At 44.2% G+C, this 25915-nt stretch overlaps 2 protein-coding genes across 5 annotated transcripts; one reads left to right on the forward strand and one right to left on the reverse strand.

The window, feature by feature from the left end:
• Positions 1 to 19581, reverse strand: mta3 (metastasis associated 1 family, member 3). 4 transcript variants are annotated; one of them, XM_040175908.2, is made up of 19 exons: positions 19399 to 19581; positions 17296 to 17363; positions 16048 to 16141; positions 14316 to 14442; positions 14082 to 14145; positions 12655 to 12772; positions 12079 to 12181; positions 11381 to 11480; positions 11080 to 11268; positions 10310 to 10384; positions 9636 to 9694; positions 9381 to 9499; positions 8762 to 8919; positions 7236 to 7458; positions 5609 to 5701; positions 5319 to 5480; positions 4709 to 4740; positions 4498 to 4616; positions 1 to 1385 (listed from the first exon to the last, which is right to left on the reverse strand). In XM_040175908.2, exons 1-19 carry the CDS (start codon positions 19424 to 19426, stop codon positions 1214 to 1216), a joined length of 2103 nt encoding a protein of 700 aa, XP_040031842.2. In that variant the 5' UTR covers positions 19427 to 19581; the 3' UTR covers positions 1 to 1213. The 4 variants fall into 4 exon arrangements, with proteins under 4 accessions (XP_040031842.2, XP_077959486.1, XP_077959485.1 ...); XM_078103360.1 differs by having other exon boundaries at positions 4488 to 4616; XM_078103359.1 differs by lacking the exon at positions 1 to 1385 and adding an exon at positions 2262 to 2678.
• On the forward strand, positions 19575 to 24390 carry kcng3 (potassium voltage-gated channel, subfamily G, member 3). Its single transcript, XM_040175909.2, has 2 exons — positions 19575 to 21092; positions 22090 to 24390. Exons 1-2 carry the CDS (start codon positions 20473 to 20475, stop codon positions 22739 to 22741), a joined length of 1272 nt encoding a protein of 423 aa, XP_040031843.1. The 5' UTR covers positions 19575 to 20472; the 3' UTR covers positions 22742 to 24390.
• The last annotated feature ends 1525 nt before the right edge of the window (positions 24391 to 25915 follow it).

The following is a 25915-nucleotide window of genomic DNA, read 5'->3' on the forward strand; positions in this document are numbered from 1 at the left end:
TCATCCTGCAATTTCTTTTTTATTAGTATTCAACACATGACGTACAGGAAACACCAACATAAACATTCTGAATGAAAGAGAAGAAATCATCGGCGGAGGCTCTCTCCTCAAAGACATGCGGCGGCGATGCCAGTTTTAAAAACTCCTAATCAAACACACCCGAAGGCCGGATGGGTTCACCGGCAACTTTTTGAGGCAACGCCCTCTGGCAACATGCAGCATGGAGAGAAACTTTATCGTTGGTTTTAAGGAACAATGATGAAATATGTAAATATGCAAAAGTCTTTTTTTTGCCGATGCTTCAAAATGTTGGGTGTACATCGCAGCCTTGAGGGGAATATGACAGATCCATGCCCTTTTCTGTTACAAAGGAGGAGCTTTAGTTCCCACGTTAGGGCTAAGTGGTAGTCGGCCATAGAAATAGGATGGGTAGATTTACAAGTGCTTCAATGAGATGTACAGTATATTTTACACTGGTTCATGAGAGAAGCATATGCTGTCGGATGTAAGCTGGTTCAATATTTCATTGCCTTGTTATATTTTCAGAGCTGCAGGATTCTCATACAACGAAATGAGTCATTTCATGAAGCAATTTCTCCAGGTCATCATTCTTCAACTCCCGAGCTCCAGCTCATTCATTTTAAACTCAAAAAGAGCGTGAAAACCTGCAGGTAAAAACACCACTCAAAGCAGCTGTTCAGTTCAGTTCATAGTGCATTTTCTTTTTAACGGCAGATGTTAAAAGAACCTCAGTCCCCACAAATCCAATCCCACCCACTACCCCCCCCCCCCCACCCCCCCCCCCCCCACACACACACACACACAAATCAACTCCACAGTAATAGAACACCAAGACAGAAAAAGTCGAAAATCCTCCGTTTATGTCCAGCCATAACAACTAAGAGCAGCACACGTCAACGTCCACTCCTTCTGTCATGTGCTGCTGGCGTTTATCACCCACTCACACACACGCCAACACACACTCTCTGCATGCACCCAGATACAGTATGTACACAATCCCAGGATTACGGAAAGGCAGCACTTGCAGTCAGCGGCAAGTGTGTGTGTTTTTTTTTCTCTATTGCATCACAGCTCGGGACGCCCTTCTGTTGCCAAGCAGCTGAGGGACGGCTTGTTTGAGTCTTCATGTTTCTGCCACAAAAAAAAAGGAATCTAATGAGAGAACAGGAGGTGGGAGTGCTCTGGTAAGCGGTCAGTCGTGGATGACGATGGGGCCTCGCATCCTCAAGCTGGGGTGAGGGTGCGGGGGGGCCAGGACGAGCCCCTGCGGTGGGGCCTGGGTGACCCTGCGCAGGGCGATCTGCTCGCACGGTTGCCGACAAGCGCGCCTCAGCTGGGAGCGGGACAGCAGCCGCCTGGCCCTCCTGGAGGCGTGGAGACGAGACGGGACATAAGTGCAGAAGAAGACACACGGATGCCGAGCTAATGAGTCGGTAAAATAAACTCCAAATTGACAGTTCTTTCTTGACCTCGCAAACAGACAGAAATGTTAGCAGACTAAAACATTTAACCAGATTCAGGTTGAGTCACAATGTTTTGTGGCTTGTGCACGAGACGTCTGTGAAAGTTAATAAACAGATGCTCTAGTCAGATTGTTTTCTCTCTTCTTTCGCCAAGGAAGTCTTAACATATTGAAAAATGGCAATGTTTGGGCATTGGGGAAATTCAGATTTGATTGTTGACTCTTTTATTCATGTATTGTATTTATTTATTTACTGTGGAGATACACTTCATCTTGCCAAAGACCAGTTTCATTCTTTATGAAATACAGTAGCCGATAGCTCATGATAACATCTTCGAAGCAGGCTTCCTAAAGTCCCACAAGCAAAGCATCATGGATTACTTGTCCGAATACATTATTCATACGGAGTTGACAACAAGCTTGATGACAGGATTGCAGCCTGCAGTGAAAAAGACTGCCTACGCATAAAAAACATTGATGGGAGAGGCTTTGGGCTGTCAGTTTCACTAGATGGATCATTTGTCATGCGTGCTATTGGTTTACCAGCAGTGGGACAGTGATGCATGCAGCTGGTTGTACAAATGCTGTCTGTCATGCTGCCACTGCTTTAGCAGTGTTTCCTCTCTGTGACTGCACATCGAACGGGCAACACCTTCACATCCAAGGCAATAACTGGTGCATTCAAGACGTAAAAGGAGAAACTAATAAAGAAACAATAAAGACTGCAAACTTTTCAGTTGTGGAGGCACCAGATTTAGTAACTAGAAACAAACACTTGTTTTTCTCATTGTATTTATTGAGCATCAGTGGTGGAATGAGGGATACACTGTCATCTCTGTTACCGGGGGAAGAGAGAGGTACGTCTTTGCAGGATTTTCTGATTATTATAAAGGAGCTCGCTGGGTATATCAGGACCACAGTGGGCTTTGTGCTGTTACAACTAGGCTCACGTAACAGCACGCACTAAACTACAAGGCCACGGGCCACACGCACACTAATGGAATTCATTGACAGACAAATATGAAATACATAAACGCAACATATAGGTGATTCATGACTTCCCGCAGGCGCTCACATTCAGACTCAACGCACAGCCTTAGTCTTTCCTTCCTCGTTCGCTGCTTTCTCAGCAGCACCATGGATGTTTTTCTTGTGTTGTGAACAGGAAAACACATCCGTTCCCTCCAGATCCCAGCTGTTGATAAAATAAGCACTTGTGAAGACTCTGCACACATTCTGTGCCTGCGCATCCAAGTACAGCACGAATAGGCCCGAAGGTGGCTCGGAAAAACACGCATCTCTGAAGCATACAAGGAACATGTGAGGTCACCCGGGGGTTAGAGCGGAACAGGAACAAGAGAAGAAGAGCATAGTCAGCTCTGGTGGGACATTAACTAAAGCTAGGCTGTTTGTATGTTCAGCTGGCGCTTGAGAGGAGGAGAGCAAACGTGAATCCAACACGCTCAAGCTCATCAAGCAGGCTCGTTTACATTTCGGTTTTGCTTTCTCTCGTACTCTTTTAATATGTTCTAATATGCCTCAATTATTGTCCGAAATGCTCTCGTTTTATTTGTCACGACAGTGAAAGTAACAGTACTTTGGTCCAGACTGAAATATCTCCACAACTATTTCAAGGATTACAACGAGATTATCTGCAAACATTCCCTAAGGAAGAATCCTAATGACTTTTTTGATCCTCTGGATTTGCCCTGTCATGAGTTTTACATTTGTTGTTCAGATAAGTATTAACTATTCGACGGATTGCTGTGACATTTCTATATTGTTTTATTCTCCAGAGGAGTGTGGATGTGCACATTTTGTAGATCCATCACCATGAATCCTGATAACGTTTTATCAAGCGCCATCCTTGGTGATATTTTTTGGTTGCCATAAAATAAAGTACAGGCATTAATATCCCCCAAACATAAATATAAAATGATTAAACAATTTGTTGATTTCCTGACTTTTCATGTTAATGCTTCACCATCAGGTCAACATTTCAGCTACATTCTCATCTTATTTTCTTCCTGTGGAGCAGATTAAAGTGAGACTTATACATCCCTCTCAGTTTCTCAGTTTATCGCTCTTTTTGTCCCTCTTTGCTCCCCCGACTCCCCCGACTTTTCTCTGCTTAGCGAACACTGCGCTCTGCATCACACTGAGAGAGACTCAGATATGGGGAGAAAATTACCCCCCCCTCAATCCCCCATAGTCTTTCATTAGCACCCGCCTTTTCAGAGCAGAGCAAATAACAGAGTAACATAACAGAGGGACAGCAGTCAGCATGACATCTCTCTCACACACACAATCACGGCCATGTTGATAATGTAAGTGGTGAATGAGTGATCCATACGAGTGCAGCCATGGTTAATGTGGTAATGATATTTCCAGTCAGGGCCCAGGTCCGCCTGGCTCCTCGCTGGCACATCCGCACCAGTTAGCCGCGCTAATTTTAGCCTCTGTGAACTGAAGGCGGGTAAGAAGGCCGGGCGCCATGGCTCATTTAGACACAGGCTTAATGGGAGATCATCTTTCTCCCTCACATTGAGGCGCGCGAACGTTGACTCATTGTGTGCACGAGTGTGTAAGAGAGAGTGTGTGTGTGTGTGTCTACATGAGAGAAAAATGTACACAAACTCGTTTTTTCTCTGCGTGAAACGTAGCTGCATGTTTATTCAATCGTGAGAACAACAAAATGTGCGCAATTTGTTTGTGTTTTTAAAAATAATCATTCACAAAATATAATACCGTTTCATATTTTGATGATAAGAAAGTCTTCTATTCAAATACATTTGAATTGATTTAAACTGCGTAGGCAGGCTGCCACTCTGTTTCAACTCAATTGTGTTTTTGCGTGCGCTGTCTGAGGTCCACGGAGGACAAAGTTAACATCTGCCACGGCTCAATTCCTCTTATATGAAGCTGCAGGGCTCTCAACGTCACTTGCTTTCCCCTCTCACACACACACACACAGTCAGCCAATCGGAGGTTTGAAAAGTGTCACCTTTGCTTACCTGGTCTCCCGGGTGACGAGGAAGAAGCTGTCATCGGGGGCGTCGATCCAGTTGGGGCGTCTCTTGCGGATCATGACGCCACCTCGGGAGTTTCCACTGCTGCTGCTGCGGCCGTTATGCTACAAAAAGGCAATTATATGTTTCATTTGATTAGAAAAAGGGCTGATGCAGTTGTCCAGTATATATTTTTTAAAGCGCATAAGACACCTACCATGAGGGGTCCACCAGTTGTACCAGCGTTATCTGCAAAAAAAGAGAGAAACATGCAAAGTGTGCATGAGGGAACTGTCACTTCTGAATAGTATTGATTACTTTTTCTAGTTGTGTTTCAATTTCAACAAAAATAGTGAAGTTACCAATAAAAAACAAAGTGTCAGACTGAAGTTGAATCATCCAAATAATCCAAATGACTCCCATCTGCTGATTTTTTCATTTTTTCATTGTCATTCTCTCCAACGAGCTAGTTTAGATAAGAAGTGGCAGAAAAGGTTATCAGCTCCGGGTGAGTTTCCACTAATTTGATTTTATCAAGCAAAAGGATGACGAGGACATTGGACATCAACACTGTTTGGTCCCCAAGGTTCACTCACATCACAAGTAACTCATTTAAAAGCAAGAGTAATTGTCCAATTATTGTTTTTTTTGGGGGGGGATTATCAGACCAAAACAAGTCAACTACTTTTTTGCTTCTAGGCAGGATAAAGTATAGCAATAACCCTCTTATTGGCAAATAGATCACAATAATTTGACTTACTTCTGCAGATTTGTTAAAGAAAAGCATGTCTGTGTGTGTGTGTGTGTGTGTGTGTGTGTGTGTGTACCTGAGCGTCTGTCCGGCTCAGCCCGGCTGTGGTGATGGTAGCTGCGTTTTCCCAGCATGCCGTGGGGGCCGTGTGGGAGGGAAGAGAGGAGGCGTCGGGGAGGAGGCGTCTGCAGGCCCTGCGTGCGGTGGGAGCGAGGGGCGTGGGCTGCTGGACGGGACTCTGGAAGAGACACCACACCGGATCAACTGGCTCCTATCGGACCGACGTCTACTTTTATCACTTTGGATCTGATTGTTATTCAGTACAACCGCGATCATGTGTGTGTGTGTGAGTGTGTGTTGATTTACCTAGAAACTGTACCACACTGGTCAGAGTGCTCCTTTGGGCGGCCCTGGTTTTGGGGAGGCGAGTCCCCTGCCCTTCCGACACCTTTAACATGTCTAAACCAAACACACACACACATTTTACAAAACCAGTGCAGTGTCCCAGTGACTTGTGATCTCCCTCTGCTCGTCTCCATCCGCTGACCCGGTGCGGCATGTCCATGCAAGTAAAAAAAAAAAAAAGCCAGGGGTTTCTTATAAACTTATAAAATAGGTGGGCAAATGAATGATGGAATAACGATGGGAAACGGTGCCTTACTTTCCGGGATGATAACAACATGTTAACAAACACAGTAAAAAATAAACACACATAACATGGAGGTATTATGACAGCAGGCACTGAAGGTCCATGATGGGGGCGGAGAGGGGGAGGGAGGGGGGGAGGGGGTCCTTATGGTTCCTCTGACTGCGGCGGAGTGGATGGACAGATAACACGAGACACATGAAGCACAAGGACTCGGAAGAGATGCTTTCAGGTGTGACTTTATTGGAGGTCTACTCGCACATTCACACAGTGATGAGAGAGAAAAGAGCAAAAAGAGGTAGAAGATGGGATGAGAATATATTGCAACAGCTGTTTGAAGAGAGGAGGTAAAGTGGAGGGAGAGAAATGGCTCTGAATGGCAAATCCTGTCTGCAGGATTCACACAGGCAACATGATGGATTCACATGAATATTGCATTAACACAGCAAGGGACCATCCAAGGGGACGTGGTCCAGTTGATGAGATGGAGATGCACCTAGCAGCAAAGAAGTCAAGAGCAGCTTGTGATAAATTGTACCAAACCAAAAAATAAATAAAGTCCTTACTTCCTTTTCAACCTCCCTTCTCTCAAGTTGCTTCAGTGCAAAACTCATCTAAAGCTCATTAGCAACAAAATCCATCGTACACACGTGATTAACAACATGAGGGACTATGAGTGCGCAAAGAAACAAAAAAAAAAAGACGAGCAAAGGCCGCGGGATTCAGTATTAACGATAAACATTCGTGGCCGCAACAACTGGTTCTGCCCTTGCGCCCGTACCAGGGGCGCCGTGCAAAATAGGGGTTCTCTTAGTAAAATACACTTTCTCTACAACTAAAGTACACGGCTCAGACTAGAGTATGAGTTCTATCGGATTACAGTCGTACTGGTTAATGACCAGAGCAAATTCAGTTCTTATGTGGGAGTGTCTTTCAAGTGTGTGTGCAGGTGTGTAAGTGTAAAAACCAATACGTCTTTGAGTAAGATTACAACAAGGACCATCACAGATAAAAGAATAAAAAATAAAATACACAAAGAAACACGAATGAAATGATGATCAAAACTCATAGTTATGAGGACAGGCAGTCTTTATTGGAAACACGGGGTGGGAGAATACAAAAAACAAAATAATAATAATAACAATAATAAAAACAGAAAGGGGGACGAACGGTTGGGGGTGGGCGCAGAGATGGGGTGTTGATGGTGGGGCAGCCAGGGTGAGGAAAGGTGGTGAGAATGTGTGTGTGTGTGTCTGCGTATGTTGTGTTTTGTCTGCGTGTGTGTCGGTGTGTGTGTGTGTGTGTGTCTATGTGGCATAAGTTAGGAGGAATTAAAAGAGCTCTTACACTCTGCCTTTATGGACCCACAGTTAATGGGCACAAAGGGCCGGCGCGCGGCGCGCCGCAGCCTGATGATGTCACGGCACATGTGCCGGGCCAGCTTGGTGAGGCGCGTGGCCTGCAGCAGGAAAGCCTGCTTGGTCTTCATGGAGGACTTCGGGCTGCCGCTGTTTCGCATTGGCACCATGTGGTTGGACTGGCGGGGAGCGTGACCCCGTGAGCGATGCTCCTGGGAGGGAAGGGGGAGGGGCAGAAGAGAGGCCGCTGAACATAGTTCTACCATCAGAGAACACTTTTCATCTACCGTTTACTTAATATGAGCCAAGAATTAAAAAACCCGCTGCTGCCAAAGTTGGAGCCGTTTTGGTTATTTGCGTTTACCTGATTGATGGTTATTTAGTCCAAAAAATTTACAATTTTTTTGCTTCCATCAGAAAGGTTTTTTTAGGACCAGCTTTTGGCCCCTTATCCTCGTCCACTTCCAGCCTCCACACCTCCATGTATACTATTTTGAAAGTGTACTAAGATCATGCCAAAAAAAAACCACTTACTTGTTATAATAGATAACAAGGTGCGAAAATTGTATCACAACGTAGATAAGTCAATAATGAACACAAAAAAAACATGCTAGCTTTAAAACTAAAAGGATTTGTGGTGCCGTTGAACTCTATTGCAGCTACACAAAGACGTAATTGTAATATATTTGTCCATCCTGTTTGTGTCAATGAGGGTTACTTCACTGTCCATAAAGTTGAATCAGCAGCTTTTCAAAATCACGTAAAAGCAGAACTCAACATTACGTCCTTCATGGAGGTGGGTTTACTGTGGGCCGGTTTTATTAGACCACTTCACATAACTGCCAGTAAAGACTGGACATCGCCGAACAAAAGTGGGCAACAACAGACCTTTTCTTTCATGGCAAGTGAAATAAATAATGCTGCTGCAATACTTTTATGTGAGTCAATCCAGAGTTTCTGGTGATTGTTGATGCAAGCTCACCTGCCTTTCACAAAACATTTATGCTAGTAACTAAACCTCTGCAGAAAAAAAATTGATTCCTAAGAAACGAAAGTGGAATTAAATAAAAATGAATGCAGCAATGGGAAAGGAAAACATAGCATATTCCTTTGTATGATTTCCTAAAAATATATTATTTATCGTGTGGCAGCTGTGCTGCATTTAAATACGAGTCCCAATGAAATATAGGACACATTCTGCATAGCAACAAACTCTCTTGACCGGTTCGTTGTTTCGCTGACGAAGTAGGATCCCCACGGTGGAAATTGTGTGAATTTTTGAAGATGTGACATTTAGTAAGTGATGCTTTGATCTCACTGAATAATGGATGTCGACAGCTTAAAACATAATTTGTACTGTCGATATGAAACTTAATACGACTGCAGTTGTGCGCATTTAAAATATGTTCCACGCTGTGTCCGGGCTTCTCTTAATACATAAGTAAATGAGGACGTGATTGTGTGACGTTAAATCTCCACGCTGTGTTTTACGTGACTGCATTCTGCAGGGCTTACATTGGTTGCTGGAGTGGGCGAGGTCCTCTCCTCTGGGGCCTCTGCTCTACTTGGCATCTTCAGGCCTCCGTACTTCTTCCAGTACATCCAGCACGAAATGCAGAGGCGGCACTGCATGTTCGGAGGACCCCATGAGTACCACTGGGCCGACTGCATGGCTGTTGATGCACAAACATGGTAGTATAGTAGTTTGGTTTTCTGTTGGCCATTCTTTTCAAATGATGCTTGTGAGTTATAGCTCCTCTGTTTAGGTTTAATAATATAATATTAGATACGCAATTAGAAGACATCACCATGTAACATTGTGATGGGCATTTAACTCATTTTCTCACAATTTATAGAAACAACTCTTGCAGCTCTACACCATGCTTAGGGGAATAGATAAGTGGAATTTAAAGTGAAGGGAAATATTGATCACTCGATTAGCGGCAGGTGGCAAAATAAATGAGCAGAAATATATTGATTCTCTTCCTTCATCAGCGCTCAGTAGTGAAATATCCTTCTTTAGCTGCCTGACATTAGCATTAGTCTCCCTTGTCTTTCTAATTGACCCTTGCTCAACGCCCCTTGTGATTAAAGGTTAGACTTTCCATACTTTAAACACACAGATAAAACTCACAATAACAGCTCTCGCAGGCTCGGCCCCCGCCTGAGGCATGGTAGGCCCCGGGGCCCGCGCCATTCACTGTAGCCATCTTGCCATTGGTCATAGAGATCTGGTTGGGGTTGGGCTTGTTACTGTCACAGACAAGGAGGAGGTTTAGAAACAAAGGGGGCCGCTGGCCGTTTTGCAACAAAACACCAAATGTGCATTAAAAAGCCACGGTATCGCTAATGATCCCTACATCTAGGAAATGTAAATAAAGTGACTTACTATGTGGGGATATAAACCTGCTTCAGTTTGCTCTCTGCCTCTGCTGCCTTAAGCCTTTTCTGCTCAGGGAGACACACAGAGGATGGACATTAATGACAACACAAATCAACTGAACAAAAATCCTGTCGGAACGTTCGACACCTCTCATAATTTACCCAGATAGTCATTACAATGATTAGTATCTAATGCATAAATACATATCAACGGGTGTTGTTTACTTTGTTATTGCTAGTGTTTGCAGTCTTCTCTGGTAATCATAATGAATAAAAACTTCAAATTTGTGTTGCAAGTTCTGCTGATTCTCTCATCCAAATTGAGCCATACAGGGCAGGCAGGTGGTCTAATGGAAGATAGGCTTTATGTCAATTGGACACAACATTTCTTAAGTCTAATTTATTGTATAGAATGAAATTCTAGATTTATCAGCTTCTGATTCATTTTGATCATTTAGTTCACCAACTTCATTGTAGTGGAAAACTAAATAACTGGAGAACCAATACAATACCAATACATGTGCACAGAAGACATGCAAAACATAAGTAAACACGCATGTAACATGAGCAGACAACCAAAATTAAACACAGGATGAAGGACAACTGAAAAGCTTTAAGAATGTCCCTTGAACAGCAGACATTCAAGAAATACCGGCTCGGCAATTTCCGATTTAGTCTCACCTGTTGCACATATCTGTCTGTGGTCTTCCACATGTAGTAGTACTCTATGATACTGGTCAGAGACTTCCAAGGCAGCTTCACAAGAGGACATAATGAAAAGATGTGGGGACAGAGAGAGAGAGAGAGAGAGAGAGAGAGAGAGAGAGAGAGAGGGGGAGAAAGAGAGCAAATTAATGATATCAATATCTCATGTTCCTGCCATCTTGGTGCAAAAGCCTTCATAAATATTAATGAGAGTCGTCGCGAACCAGAGGTTGGTTCTGAGCCCCATAACCAAACACGCACACACATTCACGGACGGACACACACAGCGATCATAGTCATGAGCACCTGGTGCCACCACATACACCCATATTCCGTCTGTATTGTACATGTAGGAAGTGGGAAGTGAAGTTCAATAGAAATAAATGGTGAGCTGTGTAGGCTTGAAAGGCGGCAGTTAACATTGACTGTATCTCATTTACAAAACAGTGGTCATGTAGAATTCATGGAGATTACATTGAATTCCCATTTTGACAAGTTTTTTGCAGAGGAGGAAGGACCCAAACTTTCACCAAAGCTTTTAGAAACACTCCACAGTACATTAATATGCTACATAAGTTTCAAACAGTCACAGTTGAGTCCAGGAGGATAATATTAAGGACAGACTGAGCTACTTATAACATATTTGTAAAACACACCTGAGCACCAAACATCACAGTGGTAGTTTGCCAATTCTTATGAGCGACTTCAAGCCGACCATGTGAGCGCAGTCATACGAACACACTTACAAAGTCTTGTCGGATGTCGTTGAAGTCTTTTCCGTATTTCTCTAGTGCCTCCTCGAACATGGCGGCTTCCGAGGCGCTCCACTCCTCCATCTCGTCCCTGCAGAGCACCGGGCCGCCTGCTGGGACCAGCACACTCAGCGCACTGGAGAGGTCGTAATTATGACGATGCAGCGTGTCCATGGCATGGAACTGGGGAACAAAGATTGGGCACGGAGAATGGGGGGGTTACAACTCATCGTGCATGTCACAGGTCCCGCAGAGTGCGAGGGCGCGTTTGTCCCAGTCGGTCTGCTCCACTCACCAGTGTGATATCTCGTGAGGCTGCGGCTGCACTCATGTGTAAGCTCGGCTGTCGCACTGAGCTGCTGCAGTCCAACGCTCGAGCGAAGGTCCCGACCGCCCTGGAGAACGACGCGCGCACATTAAAAACTGGCGGGTCGTGAAGGATCATGAAGACGTTGGGATTCATGTGCCAGTTCACTGATTATGTTACGTTATGTTGCTTCCTCGTCACAAGCAACCAGGTCAAAAAGAGGCCGCGGTGTCATATTTGATTACATCGTTGGGCTACAAAAACAAACACCATAAAATCCCGGTTGCATTTGCCTAGAGGCTCAATGGCTGAGGATGATTGATTCTTTTTACTCAGTCATACCATTACAGAGCTGCAGTAATGGAAAGGTTCCTTAATAAATGACTGTAAACAAACATTTTCTAAAATATTTAGCGGCAATCTGTTTGAGCGTACCGGGATTTCTTTCAAAATCCCAAAACAAAGAAATAACACAAGTAGAGCACAAATAAATTCACTATTTAAAATAGAGAGACAGACATTAGAGGTATCCCTTATATATTAACAATGTGCATTAATCACATTTTCAATTACTTGCTTGCCATCTAACACTCTCGGTGCAAATCTGTCGCTTAGTGTCAGTAGCCGCAGCTGTAGAGGAATCATAACATCCTATAAGTGTAGAGGTCGGAGGTCAAAGGGCTTACCGTGCCACCACTAGGAATTGGTCAATCTGTTTGCTGGAGAGCGGACACTCTGGATACCACAGCTTCTCTTCCAGCTTGGACTGGTCCCTGTCGTCTGCCTCCCCTGCGGGACACACGGAAGCAACAGCTGACAGACTGCGCGGCAGCTCGAGCACAAGTCCAAGGTGACAGGACAGAATAAATCATTCTGTTATTTGAAAGACTTGTCTGCTGGAGCTTGTAGTTTAAGCTCTGCACGTATTCTGATGCCATCTGTGAATGTCCACAAACGATATGATGGATAAGGAGAGAAGAGTGTGCTTTTGACAGAGAAAAAGAAATAAAACTTTTCCAAACCAAAAGCTACAACTCAAGTCCCCATTAACACTAGTAATGTAATGTAGTCAAGTTGCATGTGGGAAAGAGGCTCAATCAAGTCAAGGCACGATAAAGCAGATTGTCCATGTCATGATATCCTGGCACATCCTCTTCCCAGCAAAGAACAACTACTTCCTCTCGCAGTGGCCGTTTAGGACCAATCATACAAACTACAGGTGTCTAACTAGAGCGGCACGCGCATCGCACGTTCTTACTGACCCTCTAGTAGCATTTCAGGTACGTCTGCCTGAAAGCGCGGCCCCACTCTGATTTCTCCTTTGTCGGCCAGCAGGGTCTTCTGTGTGGGGTCGTACACCAGCGAGTAGAAGAACGTATCCTGAAGAAAAGCACAAAATAATCAGTCGCTGCATTTAGAGTCACGGGGCCTCACGCTGACTCTCAAACATTTACACATTTGAACCTTCAATTGAATTATTTAGCAAATTCCCTGATTCTAAATGTAACGATTCAGGGAAAGATAGAAGCGAATACTGAAGTGATGTTGAATATTGAGACCTTGTGTAGGCAAACAGTTTTTAGCATCAGAAATATGTGCGGATTTGCTTCTTTCTAATCTTTTGTGATAATATTAACATTTATTGTCTTTACTTGAGTGATCGCTTATCGCCATTGGCTAAATTTTGTGCCGAGAATCCATTTTACATCAGCTGTCACCCCGGCGTCAAGCTCTCATCCAAGCGCATCTGCCATCAACTCTCCGCTGTCTCTCCTGTGAGCCCCGTGAGTGAGACCAGGTGCTTGAGTTGCGACACGCACCATAAAAAAACAGAATGTTATTGCCTAATTCATGTGCTCTTGTTTTTAATTTCAGCTCACCGTGTCTCTAGACACGCAGCTGTGCAGCGCTGACGACAGTCGCCTCACAAGTGCAACTAGAGCCCCGTGAGCACCGTAATCAATACGAGTAATTTATTAATGTTAAGATCGATCCGCGGACTGTCAAATCTGCCCGGTTTTCAACTGAGCAGCCGCGAACACTGATCAGTGGGTCTGTTTCATATTTCTGCCCACATTCACAGACATCAGCCTAAAGACGGTTTTATGTCGAACCGCAGTCGGTAAACACACACACACACACACACACACACACACACACACACACACACACACACACACACACACACACACACACACAGTTAACGTTAACAACGGTTGCATTGAATTCCGTCTTCAAGCCTCAAGTTAGTTATTGAAGATGAAGGTAAATTAAAACATTATCATGATCTGGTCATTGTAATCTCGCAAAATGTAGTGTTTGGTGCTATACAATTTTAAAGCATGTATATTGTATCGGTTTTAGTAACATTAATGTATTTAAAGTCTGCAGTGTGCTGCTTTATCATATAGGAAATATAAGTATCGGACTGGAGATTCTAAGGATTAAAAATAAGTCATCTGGACTTTCCTGGTCTTGAGGTACTGGATGGATCTGTCGCCTTCTTGAGAGTTAAACTATGAATTGAGAAAACAATCAGCTGACTAACCCAATTAGAGTTGTTGACAGTTGCAGCCTTTATCTTACACGCAATTTTGACAGTAAGGTTTGACTCAACCTGCTGTGACACAGTCTTCAATATGCAAAAACCAGCAAGTGATGACAAATCACGTTATTTTCTTTGCCTCACCTCTTTGTCAAGGTATGAAAGAACAGCTTCAGTCTCATTTAATAGTGCGACACTGCACTTCCCCCTGATGCGAAGAGAGAGAGAGAGAGAGAGAGAGAGAGTTAGTGAACAAGCAGTTTCAAAAACACACGAGGAAGTGAGCAGCACTTGTCTGCTCATGGCTGGATGAGTGACTGCCCATGGGCACTGCCTGCAGCTGAGACGTCTTGTCTAGTGTGTGTGTGTTTTCAGTACCTGATGTGTGTCGCAGGCAGACTCTCATACTGCCGGGAGAGGAAGAGCTCTCTGTGGCGGAGCTGGTGTTTCTGTTTGTCTGTTAGGTCTGTCTCTATCGGGCTCTCCTTCTCTTCTTCCAACTCCTCTGCAGAAAGGCACGAGAAAAGAGACGTTTGATGTTTGAAAGGTACTCGCTGCAAGTGACAGAGGCCAGTTTACGAACTGTCATCTGTCACTCAGCGATTTACTACTGAGTGACAGATGACAGTCACATTGTCTCACTCAGATTCATCCATTTATCTACATGATTTTGTAGAACACCACATGATGATATTTTGCAACTGTGCTGCCTTCAGCTGTTATACACTCACTCACGAGGGTTTTGCAATCACAGACTAGTCTCCATTAAACACACCCGAGCTATTATGCGCTGGAGTGCTGTAGGAACACTGGCATATATTTCATGTTAAGCACACAGCGCTCATCCACAGATACTGGATTGGCTGCAGTTGAGTATGGATTATAACACAAGTTGTTTTCCCTCTCTGGTGCAGCTTCACAGCCCAGTTGGAGAATCCTACAGAGCCCCAGACGGCCCGTTTCCACCGTCCCGATCTCGCGCATTAAGCTCCCTGTGAGCTTTTTCAAAAGGGTCTGTTTGATGTCAAACCGTCAATTCCTGATGCCTCACTCCTTAAAACGGCTGCCGTCTCTTTGCGCAGTACGCACCCGCCTTTATCAGTGCCCGGCTGTGATCCCGTGCGTTTGGGATTTAGTGTCTTCCCCCCAAAACATGGGTTTAACTATTGCTGACTTCCTATTTAGTAGGTTTAGTATGTATCTGATATGAGTGCACATGTCTGGTTCATGTGTTTGTGCTTTATATTTCTTTGTGTTTGCAGAGTCCAGCGAAATGAGCAAAACCTGTTTTCAACAAACAGAGAGAATTAGAATAGAACAAAACATTCCGGTATTTCCAGTCAATGCAGATTCTCGGCCCTTCGAGAACCCTTCCCTGTACAAATGCTGTTTGATCAAATTGCTAGTATTAATTAAGTAATCGAATTACATTAAAAGCTGGGTTTCTCACACATGGAATTGTTTTTTTGTATGTTACTATGGTAATTGTGACTCTTCATGTATCAATGTTCATCCTTGAGTTCATGCTACTGCTTTGGAGAGGTGCGTTTAATGACCACAAAGTGATCAACGATTTCATTTGTTGTGACCAATGGACGAAGTGAAACATGGCTGAGAGCACGTAGAAGGCTGCCCACACAGAAGAGGTGGTAGCTTGACAAAGCACATTCCTTTCCCTCCTTTCTTCTCCTCAAGTAGCCACACGCTATAAGTGACTGAGAAATTACTGTGATGTATGAATAACTGCGTATTTTAACGTTGCACTGGAGCACCTATTTGCGTGACTAAATAATTGCACTCTGGAGCGCTGATTGATGTTACACTGTGCACAGGACTCAGTAATGTCTGCTTTACAGACAACCAGCAGAAAGACCATAATGTAATTTTCCCCTACTGGATAGAAATACTAATTAAAACCACAGGATGTCAAACAATTTCAATAAAAACAAAATCTTTTTTTAAAATTTTAATTAATAAAGCTCTAAAAGCTTGATGGAGCAGCAGTAGGGGGCGGGGCTTAGCAAGGGCTCAACCGCTTGAACGCAAATTTAATTCACATGCGGCATCTGAACAAAACGTGGTCTTGGTGGGTGACAGCATCACTACTCACTTGCGTGTTTGTCTGCGAGCTGGATGAGGCTGTGGGAGATGTCTCTCCTTCTGTAGAAGCAAACCACCTTCGCCTCCACATTCCCACTGGCCGTCTGAAACAGTGAGAGCGGAGGGATCCAGGTTGACTGCAAGCACCTTCCAACACAAACCTCTTATTTCCCAAGTGACCCGGCTCCTTTGTCAGCTCATCAAGCTATGCTGCTATGACAGTGTGACCAGGGCCGCAACGGTCCATTTGAACAGACGATTGATTGATTGATTGATTGATTGTCTCGCCGGATAATTAGGCCGACGGGCTTAAAGACTCGGCCAGTATTAAGTTCTGTGAATGATGGAGAGAGAATGGATGTGGCGTTTGAGGAAACTGCCTCCGACTCCTGCTGTTTTCACGCAGCAGCTTGTAGGTGAGAGCAGATGTGTTTAGTGGCAGGATATGGACAAATATTGCAATACAAACATTAGCTACGGGCGCGACAATGTTCATCACGCTGAATCAAGCATTCTTCTTCAGCCTCAACAAGAAATATAAGATTATAAGTTCCACATGGGCTGTTTCTATTGCTGGTCCGCTGTGGTACATTACATCATGCTATAGGGTGTTCCTGTTATTTTGCTTGTTATACGATTCCCTATTTATCACGTAGGATAACAACACTGTCTCCTGACTTCATTGTGTAATATGCAGTCATTAGAAGTTTTATAACCACCGATCAGATTTCCTCCCACCCACACAATATGATAATTGCATTTATCTGAGTTTCTTTATGCAAATGCAGAAAAGGCTTTTCTGGCTTGCACGTCCAAGATGCTGGTGTAGTAGCTGAAGATCGCTAGCTTTCGTCTGTTCTTAAATGTGGCACGTAAAGATTATCATTTCAAACGGTTAACTCTACAAATGTTGGCAAAAGAAAATGCAAGGCCCTTTTGTTTTTCGAGGCTATTAGTTGATCTTCAGATTAAAGCTGAGCTGAAAAGTTCTTAACAATCTCCCCCAGCCTACACGTACACATACGCAAACGGCGGCACAGGTGTGTCCTGTGATATTAAACCGCAGTTAGGAGGCAGGGAAATACTGTCAAGTTCCATCCTATTACGTATCTTTTTCGTCTCAAAAATGCACACAAACACTCTTTGCAAAGTGTGTGGGGGGGGGTAGGGACAGCAACAGTGAGGAATCCTATCTATTCACCCTCAGGCATGGAACAGCAAAAACACGCTCCAATTTGACACAAAATGACTTCTGTACCTTGTTAAGTTCTTCTATCCGCCGGATCAAGTAAGGGTTACTGGAGGAGTTCTCAAAGAATACATAATCTGCAACAACAAAAAAACACACTGCATGAGATCATGGTAACAACTGGTTTATCCTCAATAGTAATAACACATTAGGTGCGCCTGTAAAGCCAGAAACACTTCCACACAACAGCTCACCGTTTCAAAGATAAAATGATTCTCTTTTGATGGACAATCTACAAGAGCGTTTAATTTGGCAAAATGTTTGAAACCTCAACCTTATTATCACCTTTATTGTAGAATTTGTGACAGGTCCGTTGAATTGGATTGCATTCAATTGTGTAGGTGTAAAAATGAAGTCACCAGGGAGTGATCGTCCGTCTACACATGTATATTACCAACACTACCCCAATCCCAGCCCACTACAGTGTAAATCAAGGAGATTGACTCTGCAGACATACTGCAGTTTTTTTCCATTCCCAGTATGCCGTTGCGCAACCAATAGTTTACTGAGGAAGATGTTGAAATCAGATCAGAAGACCATTAATAAACTGGGTATTTGTTATGGGCTTGCTTGCACCACAAAAAAACGGAGCAAGGCAAAAGCAGATATACGTGCACTGACAGTCAACACAGTTATGATTAAATAAGATAAATATGTTGAGGACAAGGATATATTTCATTGAAATGAATGGTCACCCATAGCTCATCAATAAAATCAGCGTAAATAAGACGTATCCTAGCCAGAGGCTGATTGAGCTCTACCTGAGCAGAATATACAGTAACTTTGGAAAAGTTTAGTCCAGGGGAAGTGCTGCTTTCAAGAGCTCTCTGAAATATTGTAATTTCTATACACAAGTAAAAAACACTCAAGTCGGAAAAAGGGTAAATCTTTTCAACTCGTCATGATTGGACATTTAGTAAGTGCATATAAACCTCACAGCACCCCCCCCCCCCCCCTGAAATTGCATTCTTGCCCAGGAGAGTACTGTTCTGCATCCTCAACATATATATCTTTCTCTTTATTAAGTTGCACTAGAACGACTAGCTGTATGTATGAGGAGAGCAACATTTACAAAAGACGTATTTAAAAACTCTTCATTCTTAAATAAGAACAAAAAATCCGAAACCACCCAGTCTTAAAAGTTCTTGGAGTTACATTTTCCAAATAGCACTTGAAGGCAGCAGGAGAGCCGCAGCTACGGTGACCATATGGTCAACAAACTGATACGTTGTAACGACACTGATACGCCTGTGTTGTACTATTACCACGATATTATCACCTGTGCATGGATGCCTAATGGGTCTGTGACATGTGAGGCATGACATTGCAGCTTAGTCACAACGGTAATTAAAACCACGAGGTAATAAAGGTGTAAGATTCAATCAAACCCCTACGCAACGACGCCATGAATCCAGGCAATAATTAGATGCTGAATTCCAGCACACTGCTAACAAGCTAGCTAGCAGGTAAAACCATTATCTTAATTAATGGTGCTTGTTGTACATATTCGTGGACGGTGTGCCAAAACCAAGAGTCCTGCGTTACCAGGATTGTAAAGACGAATTCCTCCTCACGTGAAATGAGCGCCACCGCCGCGATCATGCTAATCAGCGAAGCCATTACTGGTGCTAACGTTAGCTAAATAAGGACTCGCACTAATGGCCCCGTGCCAGAAGAGGCAAATACAAAGGCAGCTTCAGACTGCCCGTGGCAACATTTGAACCTTTTTTGCCACACACGTCTGGTCGGGGAGACCCACGGCGTTTCCGTTACCCGTACTCCAGGTCTAAACACCCGAAAACCAAAGAAACAACAAATGTGCCGGCAGTTGAAATATGTTTACATTGTGAGCTAGCCATGTAGCAAGCTGGCGGCTAGCTGCGGTGGACGCGACAGACGCGAGGGCCTGACCCATTTTGGATCCAAAATATTTAGAAATGATCACCTCAGTGGCGCAAACTTAACGCATCTCTGTGCGCGGAGCACAAGCTCGTCTCGCTATTACACGCGAAACCGGCTAGAAATTGTGTGATATGATCCATCAGGGGGGCTGCGAAACTGGAAGGGTTTCAGTTTGATGAGGAAAAAAAAGGTCCACATTGACATACATACCTCCGACCCGGTACATGTTGGCCGCCATTTCTGCCCTCCCGGAGTGTTAACGTAAACCATAAACTAAAAGGAAAAGAATAAATTAATAGAAACAATAACGTCTAGACCCCATAACAGGTAAAAAGGTGCGATGAATTATGATCGTCGAGACTCCGGATGTGTACCCAAGCGGGAGATTTTTTTTTTTTTTTTGGCAAATCAACCCCCCCTCGTCCTCCAGGATTCACGGTCCCCTTTTCAATACAGTGAACTCACGGCAGCCAAAAGAAGTCGGATCAACCCGAAAAACCACTGACTGGTGACGTTGAGAATAGGGCCGCGCACGCGCACAGACATGCACATGCACACACACACACACACACGCTGTACCTTAACAATTCATGCTCATGCGTTATTTACTTCCAATGCAATCATGACTCCAAAACTTACTTATAACCATACAAAGTTATTTTATGTTAGAGGTGAACTGTTCTCAACGGTTTGGTATAATAGTTCTTTATTGTAAAATACAATGAAGCAATCGTGATCAATACTATTTTGGTTCTTCAAAGAATACTAGAATAAAAACTAAACACTATAGTTGAAATATAATTAGAATGTGCAAAAGCCCTTAAGGGCTCAAAACAATGATTTCCTTTATATTTTTGATGTTTGGCTCTATATCAGAATTCTTACACATTGCAATATTTAGTGTATCGACGATTTACAACTTGGAGCCAAATGTGTGTGAATTTAAAGCTTGTTTTTTTTTACTGCACGACCACATTTCTTCCGATGGTTGCGCACGTGCGCGCGCATGTGACATCATTGATGGGATCGGCTCGCCCCGGCTGTTGAGGAGAGACTCTTCAGACGGAGAGGGAAGAGGAGTCAGGGACACACCAGCTCAGCGCCGGACCGGTCTCCACGAACCACGCCCGGGTCGGGGAGGGGGGGGAGTGGAGTGGAGTGGGGGGGGGGGGGGGGGGGTGGACAGGGCAGACCGTGGCACCCAAGTGTCCAAACGCTTGCGATGGAAGGTGGACAGTGGACTGTCTGCCAAGATAAGTTTTAGTTAGGTCACAGATTGACAAGATGAAGTTCGGGAAGAGCATCTGCGTACTCAACGTAGGGGGAACCCGGTACGCCTTCACCCGTGAGGTGATTCGGGATTTCCCTCTCCGGCGCGTCAGCCGGCTCCATGCATGCGCAACGGAAAAAGAGGTCCTTGAACTGTGCGATGACTACGACCGGGAGCGGAATGAGTTTTTCTTCGACCGCCACGCACAGGCTTTCGTGTTCATCATGCTCTACGTGCGCTCCGGTAAACTCCGTTTTGTGCCCGGGGTGTGCGAGCTGTCCTTCTACACCGAGATGCTCTACTGGGGACTGGAGAGCGTGCACCTGGACTCCTGCTGCCAGAAGCGCCTGGACGACAGGATGTCGGAGATTGGACTGGACACTCTGTCCGAGTTGGACGTCGGAGTATCGGGGGACGAGTCCCAGAGCTCCGGCTCGCCGGTGCGGCGGCTCACCGGTCGCGCAAAATGGCTCGAGACGATGCGCAAGACATTCGAGGAGCCCAACTCCTCCGTTTTTGCCCAGCTTTTGGCTTCGGTGTCTGTGATATTCGTGCTCGTTTCTATGATAATGATGTGTGCGAGCACCCTGCCGGACTGGGATACAGCCAAGAGAAATACTGTGGAGGAGCACAGGTAGGCGAAAGTCAGGGGTCAGTTAAGTTTTGGACGAGGACGCGGCGAAATATGCAACTAAATCTGCTCTAAAACCTGGTGCGTTACAGTCGATAGTGACTTCATGCCATGAGATCAACAGGCAGGAACATAACAAGGATGCACGGTACACATGGATGACACATGTCAGATTAATAAGAAATAGACTACATCATATTCCAGTGAGTAATGGGTTGGAAGAAGAGGGATTATACATTAGAGAAAGAAAACCAAAAGGAATTAAGCCACTTATCGGAACTTCTGTTCTAGCGTCTGAACTATTTTGGCTGCACTCCTTGGATGCAAGGTGGAAAGTGCTTCTCTTTCAAGATTATTTTTCCAGAGCGTGTCCTTTTCTGCATGCCTGAGGCAGCCTTTCTCTATATAAGGCTGGGGTATGTTCCCTCATGCAGGACATAGTTCGAGAACGGTCACAGTGGTTAGGTAATCACTAAAAGTTTAGTTTATTCTCAGGGGTAAAAATGATTACAATTTAGTTCCAGTAGATGATGCAATTCCCCCGGTTGCTCTACAATGTGGTTTTTGTCATTGTGCTGGTATAGTGATCCATACGGGCTCCGTGCTATTTCATTGGCCTGACAGTTTCTAAATCAAATACAAGCACGACCTCGACTTAATTCGGTTTGATTGCCTCTGCTGTGCTAATTTACGGGGTAATCGTGTGTCTGTCACACAGTCTCGCTTTGGCGGGTTTGCATCCCCCACTCTGTGCTGTTTCCCGGCAATTTGTCCAGTCTCCTCCTCTCTTGTGTTTACTTGTGGCTACCGTGTGATTGCGTCAGATGTCCTGTGTATTTCCCATAATGTCCACCCCGCTTTGCTTGCTTCTCATGCACTTGCTCATGTTCGGTGTTGTGTCACGGTTTGGGTTCACGTCCTGTGCTAATGTTTGGTATAATCCAGATCCGCTGCTGCTCTCCCGTTCAGTTCGGCTAATCTCCTCATCTTCTCTACGCAGGACCGTGGAAGCCGTGTGTATCGGCTGGTTCACCGCGGAATGCATAGTGCGCTTTCTGGTGGCCAAAAGCAAGTGGGACTTCATCCGGCGGCCGCTGAACGTCATCGATGTGATTTCCATCACCCCTTACTATGTCACCATGGCGCTGGCCCAGGCCGGGGTGCCAGGTGCCGGGCTCGGGGTCGCCGGGGTGGTGCTGCGGGTGCTGAGGATGATGCGCGTCTTCTGGCTCATGAAGCTGGCCAGGCACTTCCTGGGGCTGCAGACACTCGGGCTCACACTCACACGCTGCTACCGGGAGATGGTCATGCTGATGGTGTTTGTCTTCGTCGCCATGGCAATATACAGCGCTCTCGCCCAGCTGCTGGAGTACGGGCTGGACTTGGGAACGCAGAACCCGGACTACGCCAGCATCCCCGCAGCGGCCTGGTGGGTTATCATCTCCATGACGACGGTAGGGTACGGGGACGTGTACCCCGTGACAGTCGGGGGACGGGTGCTCGGGGGAATGTGTGTCGTGAGCGGCATTGTTCTCCTGGCACTGCCCATCACATTCATCTACCACAGTTTTGTACAGTGCTACCACGAACTCAAACTCCGCTCTGCCAGATACACGCGCAGCTTGTCGGTGGAGATGCTGCAGAGAGCATGAATCTGTACCAGAACACATCGGCCCTCACTAGATTAAAAAAAAAAACCTCACCAAAGCAGTGGAGCTTCTGATCTCGTTGACAAATAACGATCTACTTTACGTACTGCGCTGTTTCCTGCGCGAGCTGCACCTAATTGTAATTGGCCTGCCTCATTCCGGCCTGTTGTGTTGATGATCTCGAATTATTGCCCACAGCCAGCATAACCTGCATCCATTTTCACCACTTAGTAATAATGGAATGAGTTATTAAACACCCATAGGTACAGTCAATTCAGTTTCTACACCGGCTGCTGTTTACACTGTATTCCCATGACTACAACGTCATTGGCAGAGACGGCTGCTTTTTTTGTCTGCCGCATTCACCGCTGTGTGTGTGTGTGTGTGTGTGTGTCTGTGTGTCTGTGTGTTTGTTTGTCTCGCCATCACTTTGTCTAAGCTTTGCGCCCAGATTGTACCAGTTACACAAGATTGATGTGTGACCTAGATGCATTCTGTTAAACCTGTGAAATATGGACTGATAGTGAACAAGTGACTGGGGAATGGGGATGCGGAGGGGTTACACAGAGGGCTTTGTGTATCAGAAGAGCATATGAAGTCAGATAATGAAATATAGAGACAAGGTCAGAAGCAAGGACTACAACGTGGCAGAAAACTAAAGGTGTGACAGATATGACAGCGCAGATGGAGCGTGAGATGGTTGATAAAAGATCCCCGGGACAAAAATGACAAAGAGAGGGAATGTGGAGCAAGAGCGAGCACAAAGAATGAATAGACGGAGAGTGTGCCACGTCTCCATTTGCGAGCGAATGCAAGACATTTTGTATTTCTGTGTCTCCAAGGCAACCTCCATCCTCAAACATGCCAATCATAATAGTGGTCGATTATGCTCACAAATAGAGCAAACATCCACGCACAAAACTCCTGGCTGGCGTTTTTTGTTTTTGTAGCTATTGGGAAACACACATCATAGGATTTGTTGAATTACAAAATATAATAAAAGAATAGTGGAAAAAAAATGATGCCCGAAAACAAGTTGACAGACATTCATGATTCAGACATGTTTCCACTACTTGTGGTTAAGCCAAGATTATGTGATTGGTTGAGAAGACACATGATCCAAACAAACAAGTCAACACCTCTCCCACACAACAGTCTTTCTCTGCATTTATTCTCCTCCTGTTGCCATCAACCATCGTGTGTTAAAACACACACACGCACACCCACAAGCTCTGGTGCTTTTCTGTGTCGAACATTAAACCCGTCGGTTAGTAGACTGTAGCTATTTGAATTTAAAGTCCAATTCGGTTATTTTCTCACAAACTCTGCAGCCTTGTACAAGTTCAGTGTTCATTGTACACAGAAGATGGTTTGTTATTGTTCTTGTTGTGTTATCAATGTGCTTTTTTTTAAGAACTCTATTTTCTCTACCCTATTTTACTACCTTGCCTACAGCACAGTTTATAGCGTATAGCCTTGTGAGTTTTGCCATGGCCTGATTGAAACCATCAATCAAAAACTTTTTCATCAATGAACCTGTGATAAGTGTAAATATTGTAGGATCCTTTGTAATAAAATGTCTTAGAGAAAAATGTCTATGATGTGTAATTGCTCATAACTGTATAAAAAGTAATGGTTATATAAAAGTGTCATTCGACTCCATCGTTTGATTCCACCTACTCCTCAGCTCAAACAACATTTTTAGTTAACTAAGCTGCTTCACTGTATCACCCAGAGAGGCAATGCATGAAAAAGGCCTCTTTGGCAGATGGAGCTTGATAATTCAAAAGTCTCGATGTGATGACACACTACACCTCTGGCCTCCTACAGGCAGTAGAACATTGCATTCAATGTGAGAAACACCTGAGCCCGTTGGCGAGGACATTCAGTGCGCTTGTTGGATTTTCACTGGTGTGAGGAGTGTGCCGCAGTCTTGTTTACAACTAAGTGTTGTAAGGGTACATTGGCTTAATCAAGCTCCTGCCGCTCTGTTATTAGGGTTCAGACTTCCCAAGCATGTTGCACTTATCTCAACACCTCAGTCAGTAGACCTGCAATGCACCCGATGCAAATAAGAATTAAATCTTTTGTGATGAATTAAAGAATAGATTATTTAAAAAAAACTGAGATTGAGGGTATTATAACAAGGTGTTTTTCCTTCACATAAGAAAATATTCAGTGCTACTTTGAAAAGGTTCTCCCTCTGTAGGGGTGTTAATGATTGGGACGGAGTGACCTATACAACGCGTTGTCCCAAAATTGGCATTCAGTTTGGTCCAAATATTTAGAATTTGTTTCTTTAGTTTGTTAGAGTGTCTCTGCGTAAATAACTACATTTTATTGTGGCTTAGGTACAGTGATGCTTTGACCTAAATTATCCTCACATCAGCATTACAAAATTCTCACAATACCAATGGTAAATGCTGATGTTCTGGGGATTTAATGTTGACCATAAGGGCAACCATTGACATCTATGTAAAGCCTGATTTATGTGCAAATGTGCAAATATTAAACCAAATATCTTTTAAAGTTAGTATCAAGGGTGTAATTCCAAGAAAGAACATGGTGGGGCTTTCTAAAATTCTATTTTATGGTTTTCTCTTATATTCTGATATCTCAACTTTAAAGAACCCATGGCTTCAGTAACTCCTCCTCCCCCCAGACACCCATATGTTTTAAAATTCTTAATCTTAAAACTGTTTTCTATGACAGTTTAACAATGCCAAAACCCATGAATGACGATTTCTGAATTATCACTGGGGACAGTATGGTGGAAGAAGCACTAAGTGATTTTTACTTCAGTAAATATACTAAAGGGAAAGAATCCCTGTAACAGATAAAAGCCTTGCATTCAGAGTCTAACAAAAGGAGGCTATTAGCTGCAAAACATATTGAATAGGAAGCTACTCGTTTATACATGGCCATGTGTGTCGTGGATGTTGTTATATTCATAATCAAGATACATTATCACTTTAATATTGCAGCGGTAGAAAATAGGGCTAATTGTAATGACTGAATAGAGGCTATTGCAGGGTAGCTAAACCTACAGTAATACGTGTAGTAGTTCAATCAAAAATCATCATTGACATGTAACTATTAACCTTAGTTGCGTAAGTTGCCAAATAAATGTAGTGTATGTACAAATATATAAAAGAGTACAAATATGTTTGACAATAT

The sequence above is a fragment of the Gasterosteus aculeatus genome, chromosome 5 (genome assembly GCF_964276395.1).
Source record: "Gasterosteus aculeatus chromosome 5, fGasAcu3.hap1.1, whole genome shotgun sequence".
Taxonomy (NCBI): Eukaryota; Metazoa; Chordata; class Actinopteri; order Perciformes; family Gasterosteidae; genus Gasterosteus; species Gasterosteus aculeatus.

What these genes read in the sequence shown, in the direction of transcription:
- mta3 (XM_040175908.2), bottom strand. Translation starts at nt 19,426, where the DNA reads ATGGCGGCCAACATGTACCGGGTCGGAG. An exon ending in CAGACAGATATGTGCAACAG is followed by an intron (nt 9,695 to 10,309) that starts GTGAGACTAAAT and finishes CTCCCTGAGCAG; the next exon opens with AAAAGGCTTAAGGCAGCAGA. An exon ending in CAGGTTTATATCCCCACATA is followed by an intron (nt 9,500 to 9,635) that starts GTAAGTCACTTT and finishes TGTCTGTGACAG; the next exon opens with TAACAAGCCCAACCCCAACC.
- kcng3 (XM_040175909.2), top strand. Translation starts at nt 20,473, where the DNA reads ATGAAGTTCGGGAAGAGCATCTGCGTACTCAACGTAGGGGGAACCCGG. An exon ending in AATACTGTGGAGGAGCACAG is followed by an intron (nt 21,093 to 22,089) that starts GTAGGCGAAAGT and finishes TTCTCTACGCAG; the next exon opens with GACCGTGGAAGCCGTGTGTA.